This window comes from Electrophorus electricus, chromosome 19 (assembly GCF_013358815.1).
Source record: "Electrophorus electricus isolate fEleEle1 chromosome 19, fEleEle1.pri, whole genome shotgun sequence".
Lineage (NCBI taxonomy): Eukaryota > Metazoa > Chordata > Actinopteri > Gymnotiformes > Gymnotidae > Electrophorus > Electrophorus electricus.
The window spans coordinates 2,021,537-2,037,957 of record NC_049553.1 but is presented as its reverse complement, the minus strand read 5'-3'; the positions used below and the strand labels follow the sequence as shown (position 1 = coordinate 2,037,957).

Genomic DNA, 16,421 nt, shown 5'->3' with positions numbered 1-16,421 from the left:
TTTATCCAGTTACAACAGACCTTGGCATACCAACTCAAAGTTTGTGCACAAACCTTACTTTCTAATTTTAGATTATGACGCACGTCATAAGGAGACATTTTATTAGCATTGCTACCTTCAAACAAGGACATTTGACCGCTACTCAAGATTTATTTAAATGCATTTTCCTGGTTTATTAAACCTTGGCGCTATCTGTGATATTATAATAATACCAGAAACAATCATGTGCTGGATTTATTTATTTACAGACTCTCGGCCATGTTTGGCCATATCTAAACCACAAACAATATTACACCCAAGAAACAGGTAAAGCAAGTTTGAGAGAATAAGTGGGGCAAAATAGCAAGTACTTACTTGGCTAGTTCATCCTCAATGTTTTTCTTGATGGACGCTGCTGTAGCCTGTCTGTCGATCTTGGATATTGGGATAGTTCTAACCTCATTATACAACTCCTTTGGTTCCTGGGGGCACACATCACACCCAGTGTACCACTACCACAGACTATGTTGTGTGCAAACACAGAATACAAATGCATACATAAAATATAACTGAAATGTTGCCCATGTATGCAATATGTATTCCAGCATTTCAACTACAGTTACTCATTTTAAATGCTGTAAGTGAACATTTCAAACAGCAAAACAGCATTTTTTACAGCATTTGCTTTATACAAGTTTAACACCACCACAAGCTCTCTTGTAAATTGGGCTTTTTGTGCAGTTCCCAATGAACCAGTATTGCTGATCAGTTTTCTTCAACCTATTATGAAATACTTCAGTGCAAATCAGAAATGTTTAAAATGTTCAAAAGAACAAACCACAACCAATTTAGTAAAGGCCAACGGTGGGCAAAACAAATATTACTGCCAGTGCATTCTGACATTAAGTTACTGACATTTAAGTAGCCAATGGAACTGCTACTACAGCGTGTGTGAACAGTTACAAAGTAGAACTCAGAGGGGTTTCTTGTTGAGTGAAACCTGCACAACTGATATCAGGGATTTCCCTGCTGGTTCACCACAGGCTTCAGAAGATTGCTCAGAACTAGTTCAGTGTCCACTGCTCAGAAGCATGCAGTGGTTTGCAGATAACTCATGACCTGTGGACTACCCATGTTATTGCCCCTTGTTTTTTGTCAGTGTAGCACCTACAAGGTATTTGCTGTTTTGGCTAATATGAAAACTGCTTGTGTTAAAAACTCTTCCTTGTAACACACCTTTTAGACATCTTTTATGCTGCCATAAATATTGATTATTCATGTAGCATGTACACCAAATCCCTCTCTGGTATAAGGTTTGTGTGTGTGTGTGTGTGTGTGTGTGAGTGGAAATGATCCTTCATGAAAATGTCTATTGCAAACAAGTGTTACTAGCAGAACAGATGAAGCATTGACGATCAAGCCAACAGACATAAAAGACACACGTGTGTGTTCTGTCCTACCAGTGCAATCTGGACATGCCCCCCTGTGGCATAGATATCTCCTTCATGGTCTCCATAGAGCAGAAACTGAACTATAGAGCCAAACAGAATGGGTTGAGTCTTCAGTGACTTCACCTTAAAGAGGGCGAGAGACACCACAAGATAAGAATCACCATCATTGATTATGTAGCCACAGCAAGATCACAGTTGGTGCAAGTTGGTGCGATGTGTCGCTGTTTGCATCGAGTGCTCACGTTTTGTCCGCTTTTGTACGTTTTGCCGTCCCACTTGATGGCCTTGAACTTTGCCCACGGCGACTGCAGCCGTTTTGTTGGCACATCTGTGCGAGTTGTCGTTCCTTGGAAACCCAAGAACTTCACCTAATCATGTGAATGCAAAAATCAAAATGTCGCACAAAGCACATGCCACGAAGCTGATGTCTGCTGTTTTTAATGGTGAAAGGAAACAAAGAGTGTGAAAGCTCATCGTCTGTGCCAAATAGATCGGCTTGGAACATGGTAAAAACCCACACACCTGCTTGTCATAATGCTCATGGCAGTCTTTCAGCCAAACCGCAAACTCACGATTGATTTTCACTCTCTGCTCCTGCAGCAAAGATAAGAATGACAGAACAATTCACTGAAGAACAAGGCTAATTAAATTATTTAGAATCATCATTTAATTGCATTGTGTATGAACTGTGTGTGTTGGCTCTTAACTACCTTCCTATAAGTAGGAATGTGTAGGACTATATGGTTATGATGACTGCAGTTATTTTTAGGAATGCTGATGATGTGATTAGTGTTACACATAGAAGAGACAGGTTTGCTGATAAGAAAAAGGATAAAACAGGCTAAGAAAATATTTGTATTAAATATATATTCATTAAGAAAAACAAACACCACACTATTTGTGCTTTGCTATCAGATTCAGCGTTACACTTAATACACAACAAATAAAAGACCAGCTTTCAACTAGCTGCCATTACCTGGCCATTGAGCACTCTAGTAAAGATAGTTTCTTTGTCTCGAAGCTGCAGTTCCAGGTCCATGAATGTAAGTTTATTGGTGCTGACTTGAAAAGAGTCATTGGTGAAGAGGACTCCCGAGATCCTGTTGTAACATTCTAATGGCACGGTGAAGACCTTTTTGGGTCTTGCACACCACTCAAACCTGAAATGAGCAGAAGCACCTGTGCAGTTTTGATCTGGTGAAAATTAGGGATTGAGATATTTCAGCAGAGAAGCCTGACCTAAAAAATACTGCAGCATCACAATTGCAAAATCTTTTGAGTACTGTGCTGGGACTTTGCTTTTATAGTGCTGTATGCAAAAAACCTTGGTGGAAGGCAGAGGTTAAAATAGCTGTGTGCAAATGTTGTAATGTTATTACTCATCAACTGAGGAATATGGAATTAATCGTCCATTCCAAAAGCACTCAAAGATGGGCCTTTTTCCTCGGCCCTCGGCTTGCAAAACAAAACAGTCGTCGTCATCATTCTCTGGAGCTGTAACACACACACACACACACACACACACACACACACACACACACACACACACACACACACACACACACACACACACACACACACACACACACACACACACACACACACACACACACACACACACACACACACACACACACACACACACACACACACACACACACACACACACACACACACACGGGTCATGTCAGCGAGAAATCTGAGGAGGAACATTATAACCCCATCTGGCCCAGACCTTAGAGCCAATGAACCAGATTCAAGAAGATAGTCAAAACCACAACTTTCTGGCCCAGCGGCTGCCAGATTTGTGATGCTGACCACTGAATGACACAGACACGCATGGACACAACCCTAAAACCACACAGTGTCTTCAAGTGTCCATCATCTGTTGATTGAGTTGGCCCTTTATGTTATTGTTGTGCTTTCTGCATTTCCCACAGGCAGGAGCAACACGTGCATAATTTTCAGGTGTGTGTGTGTGTGTATGACATTGCAAAGTACTTATCATCTTAGCCCTGCAATAGTGTATGTCACATTCCACACATTAAATACCTGGTGTTAGTGCATAAGGGTCCTCCGGGTATGTCTCTCTGTCGTACAGGAACGGATGATATCTGATCACTCCCTCCACTCGTGCATCTGGCCCTCTGCTGGCTTTAAACTCAAATTCTGCCACACTGGAGTTTATATAAAGAGTTTGCATGTCCTTATCAATCTCCCTTAGATTAAGGAGCCTTGGTATGCGAGGGGAGCGATCGACCAGACAGATCTGGAAGAGAATAAAGGGTGCAGACTTAAACTGGGTTAAGCTCCTTTCGGATGCCTGTGATTAGCTGCAGCAGAGGTTTTCAACTCGGAACCTTGAATCCAAAATCAGTCCCGTGACAGGAATTTTTTTTCAATTTATCGCACAACCGCACCTGGCAATTTATTCAGTGTTGTGGAAAAATACACAAAATGCGCATCATTGGTGTGAAATATAAATGTGGTTTTCGTAACATGTACATTCAAACATATACATACGTGGATGTCGATGTTGGAAGTGGAATCCTCACTTCTTGTGCTTCGCATGTCGTTTCCATGGATACCATGAACATAGTAATGATATATGTGCCTTAATTCAGTGGAAAAAAGCAGAAGCAATATAAGTGTTACAAGAGTTAACAGTGCATGCGTGTGTGCGCGCACGTGTGTGCAGCCACATTGGACACTTACGCCAGCTCTCTGGTCCACGAATTGAAGTCTTGTTTGAGGTAGGTAATGTGTTCCGGCTGGACTGCCGTAATGACTACAGCGGTGAAGCTGTCCTTGCCTTCCTCTTCCCGAACCAGAGAGTGCAGGAAACGCTCTTCATCCGTGTTCACGTGAGAGTCGTCTGCAGGCTAGCCGTTAGTGAGGGGGCAGAAAGCACACAAGGGACTGGTCTGCTGATTTTTAAAAGTATACATATTGATAAAAAGTATGTCATGTTTTAACTAAGCACGTTATATCTCTTGCATGTCCAACTTACCTTTCTGTTAAGGATGACACCAGAATAAATTTCCTCTTTGTTTTTTTCCTTTTTCTGAAAGTCTTCTTTAGACATGACAAATTCATGCACATCTGGAGAGCCAAGTGGTTTACTTATGATCTATATTTGGATAGGAAATGTAATAAGTGCATGGCTGAAGGTATGAGCTTGTGTTAACAAAGAAACCTGTGTGTTCTAACAGCCCGTTTGACATGAGAATTTGTTTCTAGAGATTAACAAGGCTGAAACGGGTGACGATCATTTCTGTAATAATGCATGCCAAGCAACTTCTCTTGCAAAGGCAAGTAAAAGTCATAGGCGTGAAACCAACAAACTGCAGATTTTTAATAAATGGACTCTGCATGGACTAATTGGGCTGTGCTATATTCAAGTAAATATATTTGCTAACTCCATTAGGTTAAAATACAAAAATCAGTTAGGCTATGAAAATGCCACAGTCGCAGTAGACACACACTCGCAGTATGCCAACTGCAAAACCCAAGATGCACTGCATTTAATAGTACTCTGCTTCAAAACTATTCATTCTTAGAGCTGTACATAATTGCTGCAGTATTCAGAACAATGAGTGCAACCAGTCTTAAGATGAGGACTCCATCTTTTTTTCAGCATCCATCTTTTCCAAAATGACCATGTCCTATGCAAAGCATTGCCCTGAAAAAGTTGCATCTTAGGAAAATCAGTAAACTGATTAGCACTTACCCGTACAGACTGGCCAATGTAAAACACAGCCTGCTTGCCTCCAACGCCAAAGTAGGAGATGTCGCTGTTTAGACTGCGTGGAACTGGACTGGGCCGCACATAGCTAGAGTGATCGCTATGGCAAGGAAAAAAAAACAAAACAAAACAACAACAAAAAAAAAAACCACACACACCTGATGACATTGCTTAAGCAAACAGAGACTATAATTTTCTAAACCTGACATTAAACTCCTGTAACTGGAAGACTGGCCTAACATGTATAGTGTTATATACACGAATAATCTCTAAAAAAAATCACAGTGAGCATCACTGAAGATTACTACAAATGTCTCATCACCATCAAGCCATCAGTGAACCTCCCTCCAAAAGCTATGGCTATATTTATTAAATGCAAAATATGAAGCCTACAGCATTAACCACATGTTCTAGAGAAGCACATTATTGCTTTAAGCCTAAACTACTGTTTACCTCTGAAAAATGCCATAATCTCGATTGAATTTGGAGAGACGATAAACAGCCCAGTTATTTAGCTCTTTAGCAGTCATTCCACGGCCGTTATCCATCACCACTACAGCTGAGCCCCCTTGAGTGTCATCAAACAGCTGAGACAGAGGAATGAGAGGGTAGGGAGGGTACAAAAACAAAGGCACAAGTCAGTACTACTACTCACACACTACAGCAATATATGTATTAAAAAAAGTTTAAAGCAGCATTCAAATCACTTACAAAACAGTTTCACAGTTGCAGTCCTGGAGTACCACAGCACCAAACAGCTTAGCGATTCCCTTCTCTAAAATATCTCCTTCAGCTAATAATTAATAATTTGATAACTTCCAAGGAGCTGAAACAGCAGGGCCAGAAGTGGGATCACACTAAACTGTGTGGTGGTGGGGCTCTCCAGAACTGAAACTGGAGGGTTAGTCGAAAGGAAATGCATTAGAACATACCAGCCTGATGTCTATGCTCCTGACGCCAGGATTTTTTGATGTGGCTGAAAGTGCATTGTCGATGAGCTCTGCAAAGGCGTAGGCTAAAATATATAAACCACAGACACCACCCATTAATAAATGGATTTCAAGACCACAGAGTACAGTAAAGAATTAAAGTGCATGTGCATGGGTGTGAAACAGAAATTTGCTTACGTAGCGCGTTCCTTCCTTCACTAGCATAATATTCGTACTGTCCACTCTGCACGATGGTGTGGTAATGGGGAAGATACTCAATCCGCTCTTGAGTTGCCACAGCCAACTCCTGATCCACAGAGTGTAGAAGGTGTAACGTCTTGCCATCTGTTAACTCACCTGCATAATCACAATGTAATAAAACTAACAATCACATTATGTTACACATGAGGAAATAGCTTAGCCAAAAGGCAAAAACGAGACTACCCAGGCTTGTTGCACCAATAAGCAGGCCTATTTTAGCACACAGGCCAATTTTAGCACACACATCCTGACAGTGAATTTGTGAAAGGTCATACAGAATGAGTTCCACATACATTCTACTAATCTATGCTTAGTGATCATTACCGCTTAAAAGTACTTACCATAAACATCTGCATTGATCTCCCTACGATCTGTGGTTGTGAGCACAAATTTCTCTTTCCCAGATATAGAAAACTCCTGAAATGAACAAAAACCATCTTGAGATGAATACTGACTTCCTCTGCTTTATCACTTCAATTACACTGGTTTTGGTCAGACATCTTGATCATTCATTTGCATAAACATACAATTCCATTATGTTAAATGTCTGAAAACATGGGACATGCCTCCAGGCTACTCTTATGCCTGACCACTGCTTAGGGTCATGTTAACATTTAAAACTGCAAATATAGCCAGATAGGCTCCTTGCTAGATTAGGGAAAAAAGATAATGCTAAATACACTTAAATTTCACACCTAAAAGGAACCTTTTCTTGGTCAATTTCAAGTAGCCAGAAGTAGACTTGTTCTATGTACAACTGTGCCATGTTTTCAATGGACACATTCACAAATTAATTAGCATACACTTTATTACATGTATATTTGTTATAATTGTAAATTTAGAATAGGGTTAGCTGCCCATTCATGTACACAGACAAGGTACACTGAGTACAGGACTCCAGTAACATCTTTCAACTGACTTTAGAGTTGAATAGAGGTATCGGGAGTGATGGATTAGCTTCAACTCATCATTTGCTGTAAAAGGCATGGCAGACATTAGGAAACATTAAAACTATGGAGGAGTTCTTTACATTTACCAGACGTTCTTATCCAGAGCGACTTACAAAAGTGCTTTGTCATTTACTCAAAGAATACATCCTAGCCAGTAGAGTAGGTTAGAGTCCAATATACCAATGATCTAGAATACTGGGGATACAGGGATCACTGCTGATGCCTAGAAGTACAAGATACGTGCATGTACAATCATGGACATCAAAGAAGAAACCATAACTGTGATTATAGCTCTCGGGCGTGTCACTGTTATAGTACAACTGAAATACAACTGGGCAAAATCGGAGCAACTATCCTCTCGTCAGATTTACGTGATGATGTCCCCCCCCCCCCGACTAAATATAATGTGTAAATCGGAACGGCAGCGAGTTCGCCGGTTTCAGGATGTGTTTCATCTGTCTAGATCGAATGCATAGTTCAGTTTTGCACCCGTTTATTAGGATGATAATTAGCTGATTAGTTGATTCGGGTGTTTCAAAAGAAGAAAATGCATGTAGATTGTATCCTGGACTAAAAATGAGAACCTGCTGCGCTGAGACTTACGAATACGAATAGGCTACAGAAGTAATTTCTAAGTAGCGTCTCTGAAGGAAGTTAACCTTTCTAGATTAGTGACTTGGCTGTTCTTACACACCTGTATTAAACCGATGAGCAGAACCAGGTTTTGCAAAATACTTGCTTAGTGTGCCAACTAGGAACCTTGCCAACAGTGAGGTGATGCTTCTTGTTGCCAGCTTAACTCACGGGACAAATTAGCAAGGTTAGCTACCCCCAACAAAACAAACAACCCAAGGTAGTTAGCTAACAAGCTAGGTAGCTGGCTAGCTACGTTAGCCAACTACATGAGACGCAGGTTATCTAGCAGGGGTCCACCCACCTTGCGCACAGCTTGAAGGAATTCCTTGTAGGCCACGCCACCGATAGCTAAAACCTTTTCAGCAGCAGCTTTGCTTTCTGGGCGACAGTCAAAGACAGAAATTGACCTGCTGACTTGTGAAGTCTCTGGCTGAGGAACTCCCGACTCCGCCATGTTTCCCGTGTAATGTTTCGATTCTCTGAAAAGAGCCGTCGCTATATACGAACACTAAAAGACCTTAAATAAAGGGCCCCAATGGAAACACCTCACCCCTCTGTTTCCGACATGTTTCCTGGGTGTACAAGTCAGCTGTTCCCCACTGCTGTTAAAATCCCCCAGACCTTAATGTTTGGGTGCCATTTTAAAGGCTCGCTCCATCAGCGCAAGAGCCCTCAGACTCCACCGCGCGCTGGACCGGATCCGCAACACGTGACTTCACAACACTGTTGTCAGTCGCCACGCGCTTGGTTGGACCTCGCAGGGTTGCCAAATCTAGACCCACACTAGAAAATAACGGCACCCGTTTTCATAAACACATTTTTTCTTTAACTGTTACCTACAGTTGAATGTTTATTCCTACTGATACTGCAAACCTTTCGGTTACTACAATTTAGCTACTCAAAACACGACACCGATGCCAACACACTCAACGTTAGCTAGCTAGCTAAGTTTAAACACTCATCATTGTTAAATCACGACTGGCAACCTTAATAAAATTCTCGCGCCATTCCTCGATTTTACAACATTATAGAACATGTGTTTAACACACAGACGTGAGAAACTACCAAAGTATTTTCGACCCAATTTTACAAATGAAGCTCCGCGTTACTTTAAATAAAACAAAACCCAAAAAAGACAGAATAATCTACTGATAAGACATACGCAGTAGGAAATCGCCAGCACTGTTACTCTAATGATGGCGACGCCAATACTGTCAAAATAAAGGTTTCACCCTAAACTTTAGTAAGGGCTGTAGCTAGCTATTTTAAGCACACGAAATGTAACCTGGAAGCCAAGCCACAAAGCAGTAAAGGAATCTACGTTTAACGTATTTTAAATTTGCTCTGCAGATTTTATCCTATCCCGAGATACGGTTACATTTTCGCAGTCATGGTTATATCTTCTTAAATGCCTTAATCAGAAAAAAAAGTAAGAGTGTCATAATTATGAGTATTGTTTTAAAAATATAAATCTAAACTGTCATTAAGCGTATTATGCGCTCTACTGATAATTTAATAGTAATATAGACGTAGAAGTAAAAAAAAAAAGATTTAACTGATTTTTCAAACGCTAAATAGTCGACGGCGATTGTTTAATACTAACTTTTAATTTAAAAGAAAAAACATGTCCCTTCGCTTCCCGGAGCGGAAGCTATAGGGAGATTGCTCGGAAAGCAACCTCCAGCTAATGTTTCTAGGAAAGCTTTTTAATGCTGATTTCCAGCACACAACCGAACGAAGCTGTAGCCTTTCCGCGTCTTATTTTATTGTTTGGCTTAGCGTGTCTGGACTATTGCAAATGTCTGTTTTGGTTGCTAATGACGATGGTTGGCTGTTGGACGCCTGCTCTCTCATAGACGAAGGTTTTAAGTGTTGCTTAGGTGTAAACAATGGCCATTTCAGATGCCATTTCAAGAAGCAAAACTTTGATATCTTGAAGCCTCATATAGTGCTTAAATGCACGAGTGATGCGAGTAGCAACGCTGTACAAAATACAGAAACACACACCACTGAAGACGCTAGAGTCAACCCGAAGACACGAAAGGTAATGTTAACGCTAGTTTAGTTCAAAGTTATGTATGATAGCTAGCTTGGCTACTTGGGCTATCTGGCACGTCTTTTCTGGTCGAGTACAAGTTATCATATGACATGACTCTGTCAGGGTAGGTTTTGAGTCCTAATCTACAGTTCTTTTGCAGAAAAGGAAGCGACAAAGCAGTGATCTCAATCAGGGGGAGTTAGATGCAGCAGTCTACCATGAAAAGGTGCAAAATTTGTTGATAGAACTTTGCTACAAAAAACAACAACAATATTTTTAAATAAGATAATGTTCCAAATAGTACTCATCTTTTTAAAAAAAAATGGTTCCTGTTGGATTTGCTGTCACCAGATTCTCTCACTTTCTGTGTGTAAACTGCTGTAAAACAGGTCAGGTTGTTGGTCCTGGAGGGCAGTCAGTCTCTGCTGGAAGCTGGGCATCACTGTGGTTATTTTACAGACGCAATACATCCAGTGTCCACTAGCCAAACACCAGCTGTTGAGTGCCAACTAGCTGCCTTGTGTGACATGGCCAAACAATTCCTAACAGAAGAGGCTGCTGATACACCCAAGCAGGTGGTCAAGGGGCATGCAGACTTGGACGCACACCTAAATCTGTTCTCATGCCTCACTGGAAATCCAGACGCCCATGCTCGTGAGGTCACCCTAATCGGGGAGAGGTATTTCCTGCCTCCACGGAGTCGTTTCCTGTTGTCAGACATCACGCGTTTGCAGCCTCTTGTCACCAGTGAGTTCGATCTGTCACGTCACATTGATCAGATGGAGGTGGTGATGGTAGTACAGTTTTTAATCTTTTGAAGCTTTGTTTGTTTGCAGAATATTTTCTGCTCATGGCTGTTCTTTTAAATATGCCATTCAGGGGCTATTTTCACTTATTTTGGCTTCTGATTTGGCATAATCTGTGAAATTGCACTGCATATTTTATTTTAGGTAATTTTATACATTCAAAGCAAATCCAGAAGTCAAAATTCAGTCATTTGAAAAACATGCACGAGAAACCTGCTGATTTGGGAAACATTTCCATTTAGTTATGGACTATATTAATTTGAAGGATTATTATATGGGAGTAGAATGGGACTAGATGCACTCTTTATATTAATCCAAATCTTAATTGCTACAGTTACTCCAATATGTTATTTCCTTCCATAGGTGGAGACAAATTTGACTTAATTGTACTTGATCCACCATGGGAAAACAAGTCTGTGAAAAGAAGCAGGAGGTTGGTATAACTGGTTCATGTCTTTAAAAATAACTTCAAATTAACTTAACCAGTGGTCCAATCTTGATACTGTAGGAAGAATTTTTCTGTTTAAAGCTACAATCGCTGATTATTTTTTAAAATGAATCCCTCAGTTACTGCTTTAAGTAGCAAGTTTTTTTTTAATAACAAAAAGCAAAGTTTTACCATTGTCAATTTTTATCGTGCTATATTTTCTACTTATGTAGTTCTTGCCAATTTTCAAATGCTTCTCTGCTCTCAGTAAATTGACATGACTAGCTACTCTGCAACCTAATTTAGTGTAAATTTAATATATAAACACAACTAGTTATATCCCAGCCTTTTGCTTTTTTCAACCAATGCTTTTGTTCTGTGTTATGGGGCGTGGGACGGGGACTCTCTCTCTTGCCTTAATTGACAGGTACCGTTTCCTGCCCTCCTCTCAGCTCAAACAACTTCCTGTCCCAGAGTTAAGCACAGCAGGATGTGTGGTGGTTACCTGGGTAACTAACCGCCCCCGACACCTCCGCTTCGTCAAGGAGGAGCTCTTCCCCCACTGGGGCGTGAAGGTGGTGGCACAGTGGCTCTGGGTCAAGGTACGCCAGCCGACGGACACACAGATGCAATGACATAATTCAGAAATATTTTATGACATTTTTAGGAGCAGGAAGAGCATTTGTAACATCTGTCTTATGAGATTTTACTTCAAGTGATCTGAGACCATTTACATTATGGAATTTAGCAGATACTCTTATCCAGAGCGACTTAGAAAAGTGCTTTGTCATTTACTCATAGAATATCATAATACAGTACAGTAGGTTAGAGTCCAACATACCAATGAACTAGAATACAGGGATCAGTGATGAAACCTAGAAGTACAAATTAGATAAGGTCCATCTTAAACAATGATGAGTGCAATAAACAATAAGTTCTAGTGATTGTTAAACAACAAACAATACCCTACAATAAGTACTAATTTAGTCAGTCAATATGGGAGCAGGGTCAGTTGTCCTTTAAATATTCTGCAAATAGATAGGTCTTTAGTCTGCATTTGAAGACTGCAAGGGACTCTGCTGTCTGGAACAGAATGGAAGGAATTGGATCCATCGGACATATAGTCAGATTGCTGGAAGTCAGCAGCTGAAGAATTTCATCTGAGGAGAGAGGAGAAAAAGAAGTCAGAGAGTTGGATGTTGGGGAATGCACACTGGTTGGAGGGGTGGGAGCAGAGGAAAAGGACTGGCGGATTGCTGCAGCCTTCTCCTCAAGGAAAGTGATAAAAAAAAAATTCTGGAGTAAGAGATGAGGAAGGAGGGGGAGGATTAAGGAGAGAAGAAAAAAAAGTAGTGAAGATCTTGTGTGGATCGGATGCTGATGATTCGAATTTCTCTCTGTAGTAGGATGACTTTGCAGATGTTACTTCCAGTGAGAACTTGGAAAGGAGAGACTTGTATGAGCTGAGGTCTGAATCTACCTGAGATTTCCTCCACCACCTCTCTGCGGTCCTTAGTTCTCTCCTGTGGCAGCGAAGTGTTTGTTAGCCAGGGGGCAGGTGGTGAGGACTTAGCAGGTCTAGAGGAGAGAGGGCACAGAAGATTCATTGATGAGGAGAGTGTAGAAATGAAAGAATTTGTAACTGTATCCAAAGAGAGAGAAAACAGTCAGGGTGAGGAAGGGTGGACAAAATAATGTAAGGGAAGAGGGAGTTATGGAGTGCAGATTGCAATGGAAGGAGGAGGAACGTTGGAGAGGACTGGATGGAAAGAGAAGAGAAGGGAAGGGAGGGAGAGAGAGAGAGAAGGATAGAAAGTGATGGTCCGAGAGGTGGAGGGGGGTAACTGCAATGTCCGATGTTGTGATATGGGTGACGATCAGATCTAGAACATTGCCTGCTTTGTGAGTCGGAGGAGAGTGGTTGAGGTCGAATGCTGTCAGCAGCAGAAGGATGCAGGAGCAATGCAGCTTGTCTGATGGAAGGTTGAAGTCTCCAAGGAGAATGAGTGGATTTCCTTCAATGGGGAATTGAATCAGGAAGATGTCGAGTTCATCGATGAAGTGATATAGGGAACTTGGAGGGCAGTAGATGACTGATAAGAAGTTTGGTGGGGAAAGACACTAATGGCATGAAATTCAAAAGAGGAGATGGAAAGAGTAGAGAAGGAAAGTGGAATGAAATGCCAATCTTGAGACAATAGTAAACCTGTGCCACCACCCCTGCGGAGACGCCTTGGAGAATGTGTGAATGAAAAGGCAAAGGACAGGGCAGCCGGAGTCGCCGAGTTCTCAGGGGTGATCCATGTTTCTGTTAGAGCCAGGAAGTGTAGGGAGTGGAGAGATGCCAGTGCTGAGATGAAGTCAGCCTTCTGCACAGCAGATTGGCAATTCCAAAGCCCTCCTGCCACCACGATATGTGATGGTGCCGAGTGTTGTGAATAAGTGAGTTTGCTGAGATTGTGGAGTCTACGATTGAGGAGATCTGGGGGATATGTGGTCAGGAATTGTGAAACACATTTCAGATGCTTGATTTGTGGATGTACGAGATAAAAGATTGAGATAATATATACTTAGATGAGTTTGTGAAGTACAGTAGATGAAATGTAGATGAACTGATAGAGAGCACCACAAAGCCTTCTCCAGATGTTGATTACCACTACCACGTCCTAATTTAATTCAGTTCAATAAGTGCTGAGCCCGCCCCTCAATTCACACCTAAGGCCAGGGTGCGAAACCACACCCGTAGTGAGTAATTACAGCTAACAAGCAACTAAGAACTAGGTTTAGACAACAAGCCTTGAATTTCACAGACTCTAAGGAAAAAGTAAGTGAACTCGGAGCCTACTTTAACCAACCAGATGATAATCCAACGAGAAAAACAAACAAAAGCACACGATCAAATGATCCACAATTTATTCAATGTGTACAAAAAGTAAAAGGCATTTGGCAATTTCAAACAGTGTAAAAAAACCCCCCCAAAAACCCAAAAACAAAGTAAGAAATTTTCAGATGCCAGTCAAGCAATGTGTGATTAAAGGGGGGGGGCACAATGTAAGAGTAATTGAAGCAGTGATTCAGCCATATCCGTAGGTGACCCGGACCGGGGAGTTTGTATTCCCTCTGGATTCACCACACAAGAAGCCTTATGAAGTGCTACTACTTGGCAGGTCCTGTGCTGGCAGAGAGAACACAACAAGGTAGTCTGCTGCCCTATTCTATTACAGACTTGGATTCATGTTGTTACCTTTTCATTAGCATCAATTTTCAAGCTTAGTTGGAAGTAGCGGTTAACTTCTTTACAGGTTTACAGGTACAAACACTAGGCCATCTTGGCATGCCATCTTTTCCTTTCCACCTCAGTGTCTTAGTGAGCATGGTGCAAGATATAATTGTTGCATTTCTTGAAAAGGTCTACAGAAAAGTTAACATATTATTGACTTCTAAGATGGCCTTGTTCTTTCTGTGCATTGCTAAAACAATTTTCATGATCACAAAAAATGTCAGGGATTACCATTTTTAGGTCTAAAAATGATTTTTGCAAATTGATTTGCCATTTTGACTGAAGCCATCGATGATGGGTCTGTTTGAAGGTTGTTCAGGATGGTGCCTTCATGCTGGGCACCATGTTCACTATGCAGGTTGCATTAAGGTGTATAATACATTTACATTTATGGCATTTAGCTGACGCTTTTATGCAAAGCGACTTAGTTATGAGTGAGTACACTTTAAGCAATTGAGGGTTAAGGGTCTTGCTCAGGGGCCCAACAGTGGCAACATGGCAGTGGTGGGGCTTGAACCAGCTACCTTCTGATTATAAGTCAAATACTTTAATCACTGAGCTACCACTGCAGAGGCTAATATACTTCATATACATCTGCACACTGCTGGGTGTTTTACTACAGCAACTATAGTTGCCAAGAGTGAGGGGGGGGCGGGGGGGGGGGGGGGGGGGGGCAAATAAAAAAAAAATAAAATATATATATATATATATATATATATATATATATATATATATATATATATATAGAGGTGTGAAAGTCTTTTTTCACTTACAAATATAAGCACCACGAGGTCTGTGTCTGTATATTCACACCTCCTCTCTTGTGTTTTAGGTGTGAGGCTGAGCTTCCGGACCGGCGGCTCATAGTTAGCATTCCCTCATCGCTACACTCCCATAAGCCATCACTGTCAGGTACACAGCCGGCCTTCCCAGCATGCAGATCAGGCTCCACTGCCATCATGCCACGGTCCCGTAACTTCCCTAGCAGCCAGTCATTAATCCCCGCTCTCACTGTGAAATCCGTTTGAATTGTAGAACAGAGTGTAAATTTGCTTAAAGCATCATTTGCGTGACTGGGGCCACGCTCCAGGGTCCACCTGATGGCTTTAGCCCCTGACTGTGTTATTCACTGCAATCAAATGACAGGGAAGTCATTTCATCCTACCCAAAGGGGCGGGAGGGCACTTTTCAGTTCTCTTTAGTCAAGCTATCTGAAGTTGTGCTGCTAGACTGCATTAGCTAGCTATTATTTTTAAGTAGGAGTAGCATGACTATATATTGTAGTTGAGTTAAGTCAGCATGCAGACTTTGTCCCCTGGAAGCTTTGTGTTTGTCACCATGCTACCAGTGGTTTTCTGCCCTGTTGCAGCCGTCCTGAAGCCCTACATTAGGCCTGATGCCAAGTGCCTGGAGATGTTTGCTCGAATTCTGCAGCCTGATTGGACAAGCTGGGGAAATGAGGTCATCAAATTTCAGCACCACAGCTATTACATCAGTGAGAATGCTGAGTGTGCATGCGACACGCTTACCTCAGAGCACAGACATGAGACACCGAGTGGACACATGACGACCTCTGAACCCAATTACAGCTAGTTGTTTTAATTATTCTACTTGGAAAAGGGAAAGTTTGTATTAAACACATTTTATCCAACACTTCTTCCCTGTTATTGTTTTCATTGCTTCTTGCATCTGCTGTTAAACCCTGCAGACTAGCAGAAGAATGGGCCCTTTCATCACATGCAAATGGAAATTACATGCAAACAAGTCATTAAAAATGACTATTAATGCTTTTAAAATGCATTATTTTTGCTACAGTATTGTTACTGTATTGTAGTACTCCATTTGCCAGATACTAGACCACCAAAGTGTTTTTTTTTTTCTGTATACATACATTTTAAAGGCAGTATTAATAATTCTAG

The 16,421-nt window shown here is 41.4% G+C and overlaps 2 protein-coding genes across 2 annotated transcripts in view; one reads left to right on the top strand and one right to left on the bottom strand.

Annotated features, from left to right (window-relative positions):
* smchd1 (structural maintenance of chromosomes flexible hinge domain containing 1) overlaps positions 1–9,145 on the bottom strand; it is a 31,837-nt gene extending 22,692 nt beyond the window's left edge. Inside the window, exons 1-16 of the mRNA XM_027013099.2 lie at positions 8,253–9,145; positions 6,707–6,782; positions 6,303–6,461; positions 6,108–6,190; positions 5,629–5,762; positions 5,161–5,275; positions 4,441–4,560; positions 4,146–4,312; positions 3,954–4,044; positions 3,483–3,699; positions 2,810–2,924; positions 2,407–2,590; positions 1,953–2,024; positions 1,673–1,798; positions 1,440–1,553; positions 355–461 (exon numbers count right to left, since the gene is read on the bottom strand). Coding sequence (XP_026868900.2) covers positions 355–461; positions 1,440–1,553; positions 1,673–1,798; positions 1,953–2,024; positions 2,407–2,590; positions 2,810–2,924; positions 3,483–3,699; positions 3,954–4,044; positions 4,146–4,312; positions 4,441–4,560; positions 5,161–5,275; positions 5,629–5,762; positions 6,108–6,190; positions 6,303–6,461; positions 6,707–6,782; positions 8,253–8,405 — 2,033 coding nt within the window. The 5' untranslated portion in view covers positions 8,406–9,145. The remainder of the gene's footprint in view (positions 1–354; positions 462–1,439; positions 1,554–1,672; positions 1,799–1,952; positions 2,025–2,406; positions 2,591–2,809; positions 2,925–3,482; positions 3,700–3,953; positions 4,045–4,145; positions 4,313–4,440; positions 4,561–5,160; positions 5,276–5,628; positions 5,763–6,107; positions 6,191–6,302; positions 6,462–6,706; positions 6,783–8,252) is intronic.
* A 119-nt stretch (positions 9,146–9,264) lies between these two features.
* mettl4 (methyltransferase like 4) lies at positions 9,265–16,158 on the top strand. Its single transcript, XM_027013098.2, has 8 exons — positions 9,265–9,995; positions 10,150–10,215; positions 10,379–10,736; positions 11,159–11,228; positions 11,650–11,824; positions 14,313–14,419; positions 15,335–15,414; positions 15,872–16,158. Exons 1-8 carry the CDS (start codon positions 9,639–9,641, stop codon positions 16,093–16,095), a joined length of 1,437 nt encoding a protein of 478 aa, XP_026868899.2. The 5' UTR covers positions 9,265–9,638; the 3' UTR covers positions 16,096–16,158.
* Positions 16,159–16,421: the final 263 nt, after the last annotated feature.